Here is a 9,819-nt window from a genome sequence, read left to right as displayed (position 1 = left end):
GTGTGTGGTCAACTCATTTGATTATAAATTCATTAATTTTTGCGTTTATTTACAGAACTGATAGAAAAATTTTCACGAGGAAGGGGCCTCTAGTAGTAGTACGTCCGCGCGCGCACACACACACATACAGCCACACACATTAATTAACAGCTTATCTAGTTTTGATAGTTTGTTTCCTTTCGAAGGGAAATTTTCTCTAGTCTACTGTAGGAGATCCCATAGCGTTCGAATTAACTTATTTTAGAACAAAAAAAAAACATTCGAGATTGGATAACGTTGCAATCTGCAGACGACCGCGCTATCGGAAAGTAATAAATAACGCTCCCCTTTTTCCCTCTCCCCGCCTCTGCAGGGGTTGTTTGCAGTTCGCATGAGTGACAAATAATAATGATCGAGTGATATTTACATTTGATTAGTTGCGAGATTATGTTCGGCTACTGCACAGCAAGCTAATAATACTGCTTCGCTATTTGCTTCGAGAGTCGTTGCCCCCGCGGGTGCTGACAACGGAGAAGCCTCTGGTTGCTGGTTGGCCCTAGGTCTATTCTAGTTCGATGGACTCCTCGGCGAGGGAGACGATTGGTGGGTTGCAGACGATGAAGCGGAAGGCGGCAAACCTTGCGAAGGATGATGAAGGTGTGCTTGCGGGATTTGGTACGGACTGAAGCGCGAGAAATGTTTCGCACGAAGATCCGGCGAGGGAGAACCGGCGGAACTGGCGGGACTTGCCATGGTTTGCGTGGCCGGTGGGGGAGTTGTTCGCGGCGGAGGAGGTGGAGGAGCAGCAGCTGCTGCAGCGGCGGCCGCGGCCGCAGCATTCGGAAGAAATCCTGGCGGGAATTGCGACGGCCACTGGCTCTGCCAGAGATGGCCTAGGTTTAGCGCTCCCAGGTTCGGTCGTTGGTACATTTGTGGGATCAGTAGATCGCCGTAGGGTGTGGCACGACCCCACATCTGCAGGTGTTGGCGTGCCTTTTCGATCAGAGCCGCCTGGGCACCGTCCGGATCTTGGCCGGCACCGCCAAATTGAGCCATCAACGGATCCGGAAAGAGACGAAGCGGCGAGCGGAGGTGCTGCTCGAGTAGCAGTGCGTCCATCGGGTCCCTGAAAGAAGCAGAAGAAGAGAAAGAAATGGTAACAAAGTTAGTTTTACTGACTTATTTCGCGGGCGGGAAGGCAATTATAAAATAATAATGAGAATGGCAGTTATGGCAGCGTGAGAGGTTCAAGCGAATGAAAGGTAGCAACGTCGGCGACGCGTTAGAGTGTGTGTGTGTTTATGTGCGTAAATGTAAAAAGTACGGCACGCAAACGCATGTAATTTATGCGGTGCGCAGTCATATAAATTATAAACTAATATTGCAGCGGTTCTGCTTGGATGACGGCGTAGGCGGAGCGGTATGGCGAAACTACGACTACAATGATGACGGGATGATCGATCGGAGAAGCATGGATGCGTTCCAACAAGGCCACCGTTGTATGGCTTAACAACACCGGGTGTTTAAACAAGTTAAATAAACATAAGCCGGTTTATAAATCGACAATAACAGAAATAATTAGTAACTCTGCCGCTCATTGAGTTGAGAAAAACTGACCCAACCGGGGCTTTCCTTTCACCGGTAGACAATTTTCCTAGCTAACGCACAGTTACTGTGCCACATAAACTAAATGTTTGTGCAATTATAGGCTCAAGAAAATTGCAAAATCGTTCACCTAGTAACTGGGAAAACGTCTTTCATCTCTTCACCGACACTTACAGTTAATTATCATATTATCATCCAATTTAGCATTCACACCGTGCGATACAAAACCGTAGTTGGGCCTTCTGCGTTCTTTTTTTTTATTTTTTTGCTTTGTCCGTAACCGTCCTAATAACCGCTGAAAGGTCCATCCGAACGCCCCTGAGATTCGTTTTCGTTCGGTCCCGGACCCGGTGCTGAGGCGGACCAGAGGCGAAGTTTAAGACTTCAAGAGATTGAAGAGTCTCTTCAAGGAAAGACCGCCGCAACTGCCGCCGCCTGGGAGATGATGATATGGTTAGGTGTGAAGTTGATTGGTACGGGCCACAGCAAAAAATCACGCAACCTTCCAGCCGAAGACAACATTCTCCGATGAGACGTGATAAGTATCCCCCGAGGGGTCCCCGTGCAGATAAAAGAGCATAAAGCCGGTCCCCATCGCATCGCATCACACGGCAGGTGGCAGGAGAAGCGACGCGGTAAAAATCGATCTTCTTACGATTTCCTTACCCGGCTTCGCATCCTTCACCGCACAGGCTCGAATAAACCCTGTTTCCCGCACTAATTGCAGCTTCTATTAATGTTTCCTAATATCTTTTTAATAAAAGGATTCACGTCATCGCCGAACCTTCCACACAGAAAGCTTGATCCTGAGCCAATTTCATTCATGGTTTTCCTTTGTTTTGTTCTAAACTGGCAGACTCATCCCGGTGGTGCTTCCTAGATTCTAAAACCGACTCGAAGCTGTTTTCAATTTCACACGATCATAAATAAATTAAGAGGAACCTGTGCATCCGAAGCCCGGTGCTCCGCCCTTTTTACCGCGCGGAAAACGAACCCTTCGACTTTTACAACCTATCATCATCATCGTCCTGTGGTCTTCGCTCGCGAAACGGTTGCTGCTGCTGCTGCTGCTGCTGCTGCTGCTGGACCACGGCCGACCGAGCGACCAACCAACCGAGCGACCGAGTACACAGTGCACAGAGTCTCATCTCCGTGGCCTGGTCTCGTTTCGGAATTTTTCGTTCCTGCCTACCGCCGCTGCTGCTCTGACCTCTTACGGCTAGTATCCCCCACGTGTGTACTGTTGAAGCGCGTTTTCATCAAAAGCCAATATGCCGCCCTGTAATTTGCGCCGGTGCCGCGCGTGATGATATTAGCCAAAGGGTCCAGCCTCTCTTTTCTGTCGTCGTCGTCGTCGTCGTCGTCGCCGTCGCCAGATCTTCTGCTGAATGAATCCCGAACCCAAGAACGGACTACCACAGCCGGAATGCTGTCGGGGCCAAAACGGGTGGAAATATCGATTTTTTCACCCCGGCTGCTTCCCGCTTTCGTGTGTTCGAAACCGGGCCGGTTGAGTGTTGAAGGTCGGTTCTCGATGCGGGTGGACGTCAGGACGAACCGAGGAAGCGTGAAGCGGGCAGAGCGCGGTGGCACTTCAACCGCGCGCGCGTTGCCTGCCGGTCTGTCTGGTTCGGTTTTGGGACCCGGACCGGGCCACTTCATACGGTCGCGGTCGGTGTGGTGCATGGCAATTGGCAAATGTACGGTGGCTAAAGACAAAAGAACCTCGGCTTGGCAAAAGTGGAACTTTCCGATGGTGGATCGCTGATTAAAGGCCTTTTCCTCTTGGTTGCACTCGCACTAGGTTCACCGGCAAACCGGGCATGGCAGTGAACGATGATGATGGTGATGATGATGATGATGACTCCGATGATAATGACAATGATGGTGATGATGACGACGGCAATGAGTTTGCGAGGAAAACGCACCATCGGAGCAGATTTCTTCACACCTCGTGTACAACAAATTAGTGGCTTTCTGCACAGGAACTCCGATGAGGAACCGATGAGGAGGGCTATCAACGCGGGCTGTTTTTGATCGCGTGATTGCATCGCACAGGCTGTCTTCTGGTGTGCATCTCGCAGATTGACGTGCAAAAAACGGATGACGCTACGCTACGAGGAACGGACGACGAGACGGAAGGTGATTCGAGCGCGGCCATGGGCTTCCGGTGGTGGTCGTGACGCGCTTGCAAGTTGAGATCCGACCTCCGTCGGGTGGTGCGTGTATGTGCGTGTCGAGAATATTCACAGTGCAGAGAAATGTTTAAGTTTTTTTTTGTTTTTCCCAGCTATCATCGGGTGAGACTAGTTCTGAAGTTAGCGAACAACTTAATTTGTGAGGCACCATTAGGAGTGGGTTCGCTTTGAAAGTAACATTCTTGTTTGACTTTCACGCCGGGTCATGGTATGATTTCAGAAAAAAATTAAATTGTGTGCCTGTTATTCTAGTAAAATGGGTCGATACGAGAGCATTGTAAAGAAGAAATAAGCATAAAAAAGTGTATGTAAACGTATGGCGATCTGTGCGGGGCTTACGCGGGGTTTACATAGACCTATGATTTTTACTAAATTTATTATTGGTGGTATTGTGATAAATGCCTAGAAAAATTTATATGTATAAATTTGTCCTGCAGATTAGTCAGTTTCTTAGACTAAGAGCTAAACCATCAGGTCAGGGTATATTATTTGATGTCAATTTTTCAATATTCTGGACCTATTTTTGTAATTTGTGTTGCTTTTTGTGATTTTTCAAAATATATCGTATAAGTTTGGGTGAAGCGTCTCAAAACTTCATGAAATGGTTTATATTGGTTAATATTGATGAAAATATTTTTTAAAAACTCTGAAATCTCCTAAATAGTATTTTTTTCAGACAACTCCAAGGCTAATTTTTCGATTTTCTCGGACATCACTTAGTTTAAAAATTTATAACTCATGGAAGCAACGTTGAACCATTAACAAGGGGCCACCCCGAGCATTAATCACATCTGTCTAGCTTTATTCGCTTTCCTAGGTCTACCGACTCTTGTTAGTTTTCCCTAGCCATCACAGCGACTCACCGAATTGATACCGATTGGTCGAATAACAAATAGCCGAAATCCATATGACAGAATTTCAACAACTGTCACAGAAGGTCGAATTTGTACTTGGCCGAATCACGAAAGGTCGAAACCCTACTTGACTGAAAACTATTTTTCGGAATAATATTGACAATTAAAATGTATATCGTCATCGTCCCTTCTCTTTACCAATATGTCCATGTACAGCAGCTTACGCATGTGTTCGTATGGAGGAAGTTCGGCTGGATCCATCCAGGGGAGATCACGAAGGGCGTAACTGATTAACCTTCTTTGCAGAGATTCAATTCGTCCAAAGGCCAGTGTAAGGGCTCAAAACAACAGCTGTCATCTCCAGTGATAAGTGTATAAATAGTTCAAGTTTTGTCACTCACCTCTTTCCCATAAAACGGCTAAAAGTTGAAAATTCCAGAAATGTGTTTTGTTCCGCCTTCACAAAATCTGACAAAAAATGATTTGAACATACGTCTATACTTTCCTTGGCAAAGTTGTTCATCTTAAAATTTCCCATATAAACAGTATAGCTACGTTGCTCTGAGACACTGGTCGATACCCTTGACGTTTATTTAAATGAAATTTCGAAAATTTCAATATTTTGCCCAATGAATAAATTTCTGTAACCAAATAAGACTCCAGACATGTCACCATAATTTTTTTATGAATGTATCAGATCACTATGATTCTGAAAGAAATAGTTAAGTACCTTGTTTCGTCTACTTAACCATTTCTAATAATATTTTTTTGAATGTACTCCTGAAAAATGCCATCTATACCTATAAAAATGGATTCCTGTCTGTCTGTCCCTATGTTCCTTACAGAATCGAACACTACTGAACCGATCGGAGTGAAAATTTGCATGTAGGGGTTTTTGGTGCCAGGGAAGGTTCTCATGATGGTTAGAGATCCCTCCCCCCACTAAGAGGGGGGCTCCCATACAAATCTATACCTATAAAAATGGATTTATTGTCTGTCTGTCCAAATGTTCCTTACAGAATCGAAAACTACTGAACCGATCGGCGTTCAAATTTGCATATAGGGGTCAGGGAAGGTTCTTATGATGGTTAGAGACCCCTCCCCCAACTAAGAGGGGGGCTCCCATACAAATGAAATACAAATTTCCTCATAACTCGAGAACTAATTAATCAAATGGAACCATATTTGGCATGTGGGTGTTTTTGGGGGCAAGAATATTTTATATGATGAATTAGGACCCCTCCCCACTTTAAGAGGGGGGGGCTTCCATACAAATGAAATACAAATTTCCTCATAACTCGAGAAGTGATCAAGCAAATCGAACCAAATTTGGCATTTTTTTAATGATGGTTTGAGACCCCCACCCCTGTGGTAGGGGGATAAGGACTCTCATACAAATAAAACAAAATTTTTGCGTAACTCAAAAACTAATCGAACTCGAGAAATTTTAGATTCTTTCATAAAACATTAATCAATAACAAAACCACCAAAAACTATCAATAGTAACATTAGATAATTCAGCGCGAGACGGCCACAGGCCACGAGTGTTGCCGGCAACCTGCCGTCGGAAGCGCCGGCCACTGCGGGGAGCAGCCCCCTGTATAAATCACCTCTATCTAGGTTTATTTATTTTCCTAGATCTACTGGCCTCTATTACTTTCCTTCAATTGGGTCACCCGTGCGAAATGGTACTTTCTACGAAAAGATTTTCCGTGAAATGGTACATCCCGTGTAAGGTTTTTCGTGAAATGGTATTCTGCTAAACTCTATATTCCGCGTAATGGTCGAACGAATTGGTGTTCCGCAAAATGGTATTCGGCGAAATGGTTTGTAATGATGGCGAATATTTAAATACTATCCGCTTTATTTTATCGGGCTAAGCAATGGGGGGAGTTGTTTTCTACTTTAACTTTACTGTGAGAAAAATTTGTATATTAAAACACCCATGAACTCCCCAGAAACTTGCAAAACTCGAGATTGTGACTAAGGTCATCCGAGATTCACGATTTATGTACAACACAGTTTAATTTGTGGCAATACGAAGTTTGTCGGGTTAGGTAGTTTTTTCATAAAACTCAAATGTGCGACCCCTAAATCGCGTCGACGAATGTTGACGCCAAATAAAACTTTTGTTGTGACACCCTAAGCTATCATTTGAGGGGTGAACCCCCGGGTTTTCTGACATAGTGCTATTTTGGGACACTCTAATGTATAAGCGCGTAATACAAAGCTCTCAGGTAGTATGGATAGCCGCCCAGTTAGCTTCGAGGTACGATGCTGGTCTAACAAGCTAGTCGTCGTATGTTCGAATCTCGGCTAGGCGGTGCTTGCTAGCTAGAGTCAATAGGATCGTTGCACTGGCCCCGTAATTTTCCTGTACTCTAACAGCCGGCTGCGAAGTCTGTCGATAAAGAAGGGTAATGTCTAAAGACGGTATAAACCCATGGCTTTGCTTTTTTTAGGTAGTCTGGATCACGAAACTCTTTTGGAACTCTGAATGCCAGGTTCTGCTTTGAAATGATGTTACTGAGTAGTCCTGTAATGTAAATCCAGTATTCAATGGAACACCAAGGTTCCTGACGGCTGTTACGCGTTCAATATTCTGACTGCTTATGGAAGAATTGTATTGGATTGAAGCTTTCTTTCGGCTGTAACTGATTACGGAGAAATTGGCAACGCTGATACTGAGCCGGTTGCATAACCACCAAACATAAAACATGTCGATCAGCTTCTGTAATTCAATACAATCAGCATCTGAGCGAACTACAATGTAGATCTTGAGGTTATCAGCGCAAACGATTCTGCATCCTCGAGGAAGTAACATGCAGATATCGTTGTAATACAGCGAAAATAGCAATGGCCCGACATTGTTGCCCTTAGGAACGCCTGACGTACCGCGACAGTTGCAAGTGCTCCCCAGGTTCACAGAAGGACAGCGGTCTTCAAGGAAGGATTTCAACGACTGGACAAAGGCAAGAGAGGACCGAGATGCTTTATTTTGGCTAGTAGTATGGTGTGGTCAACATGAAGGAACTCAGCTTTAATGTCGGTATACACCGTGTTGACTTGTGCTCCATCATCCATATGTTTCTGACAAAATTAACTGAACTCCATCAGATTTGTGCTACTCGAGCGACCAGGAACAAAACCATGCTGATCAGTTGAGACCTATTGCGCAACACTTCTGTGCAACGAGCCACTGATAAGGATCTCAAATAATTTATTCATATTTGTATCTGTAAATACTATTTGTATATTTTTTTTGTCATTTTCACATCATGCTTGGGTTATTTTGGTTATTTTTATTGTGTTTTATTGTATTATTTAATATTTAGCATAATTTCATAACCATATGCTCGCTTCCTAGATAATTCAGGGCGTGACGACCGCAGACCGTAGTGTTTCGGAAATGCCGACCTTCTCACAGAAATCACCTCAGTCTAGGTTTATTCATTTCACTAGGTTTATCGACTACGAGTTAGTATTCCTTAGTCCTCGCATGGATTGATCTCTGAAAGCACTAAACAACAAACTCTGGCTACATTATCAACTTTGCTAAATTATCATTATACCGAATGGACAATATGCTAAAAGACTATTACTCCAAATGGATTTATGCCAAACAGTATTCCGTAGATGCCATATGGAGTATTTGTATGTCTTTTGACGTAGGACTACGTCTTACGGCAAGTTTTGAGATAGGGTGTCATTCCAAAAAATCGAAAAATGCGAGCGTCACGAAAAATGAAAGGTTTTGAGCGCTAATAGCTCAGCTCTTTTCCGATCGATTTTCAATATTCTTACACCAATCGATCGGAAAATCTTCTAAGAATTGACCCAAATGAAGAAAAGTATGGATTCTTGATGTTGAACTATTGAAAAATTGAAAATAATGAACCTATGTTTTACCAGAATTCTCGCTTCGTGATTGGTTGGAAGATTCTTTACGATTATCTAAACCTATACCAATTTGATATATGATTATATATAACACCGTGGTTAAACCTAGACCATTTTGATGTCCTTGCTTGGGAAGTACGCCAGAGAGAGTGACAAAGCCCCCTCGAGCCAACAGATTTCTTACGAACGCGATTAAACCTAGTCCAATCTGATGTATGTGTTAGGGAAGTGTGCCAGCAAAAATGACACAAGTTCGTTGTCCCAACAGATCGCAAATTCTTTACTGCGACTGCTAGACGATTAAACCTCGGCGAATTTGATATCTGTGTTGGAAAAATGTGCTACAGCTGCAGTGTTCGGTTATAATACTCTGTATGAATACGCATGCTTGCCGTTTCATTAAAAGTGTAGTGAAAAGATGTGCTGTTGATAAAATAAGATTGAATTGGTAAAATCCCTTCAACGTGGGAAACCATGGATAATAAAAACAATCTTTAATTTCAGTAAGGTAGCAGAAAAGTAATAGTTTGTGTTCTTGATTTTTTTAAATTGTTTTCAAATTCTCAATCTTTTGAGAATTGAACGTATGCAATGTTACTACTTTGATAAACGTTACATACAACGCATGTAGCATGTATATATGTTGCATATAGTATGTATACGTGAAGAATCGAATGATTACAAGCATGAAAACATGCTACTATCACTACAAAGAGACTTACGTGGTCCTGCGTAACCTATATATGCGGTCGTATCTTGCACACAACCTCTCTGATTTTTTGAATCATTTTTGTTATTTTTCGCTGATTTTTGTTGTTTGTGTAATTCTTGGATTCATTTTGTTATCATTTTCTTGTTATTAATGTAACATTTTTGTATTAAAGGTGCAGAACCGTTTGGTGAGGAAGAATGGTGAACTGGATGATACTGCGAAACTTCGATGTGGGGCCAAAAATATATTGCGTAGTTCAATTGCTGAGTGGGGCTCTAACCCACACTCTTTCGGTTTGTGCCCAACTGTTTTGACAATTGAACTATCAGCACACGACACCCTATATTAGATAATCTCACATCTAGTTTCGATCATTCCCGCACAGAACAGAAGTGGAAGTCTGAATGATTCAGCAATCAAAACTGGTAACAGAGTCTTTTTTGCTATTTTTTTTTCTTTGGGAAGGAAAAAGTGACTCGCCACCGCCAGGTTCGCTAGTATCTGTAAAAAGTAGTATGTACGTGTTTGGATTTATACTTCAACTTCTGTTCTGTGATTCCAGTCTAACCAT

General features: G+C 43.3%; 1 protein-coding gene across 1 annotated transcript in view; it reads right to left on the bottom strand.

Annotated features, from left to right (window-relative positions):
* Window positions 1-546: 546 nt before the first annotated feature.
* Window positions 547-9,819, bottom strand: part of LOC128742012 (T-box protein H15-like) — a 102,707-nt gene continuing 93,434 nt past the window's right edge. Inside the window, exon 7 of the mRNA XM_053838183.1 lies at window positions 547-1,105. Coding sequence (XP_053694158.1) covers window positions 547-1,105 — 559 coding nt within the window. The remainder of the gene's footprint in view (window positions 1,106-9,819) is intronic.

Source organism: Sabethes cyaneus, chromosome 3 (assembly GCF_943734655.1).
Source record: "Sabethes cyaneus chromosome 3, idSabCyanKW18_F2, whole genome shotgun sequence".
Lineage (NCBI taxonomy): Eukaryota > Metazoa > Arthropoda > Insecta > Diptera > Culicidae > Sabethes > Sabethes cyaneus.
The sequence above is the reverse complement of the archived record's forward strand: the minus strand, read 5'-3'. Positions and strand labels throughout refer to the sequence as shown.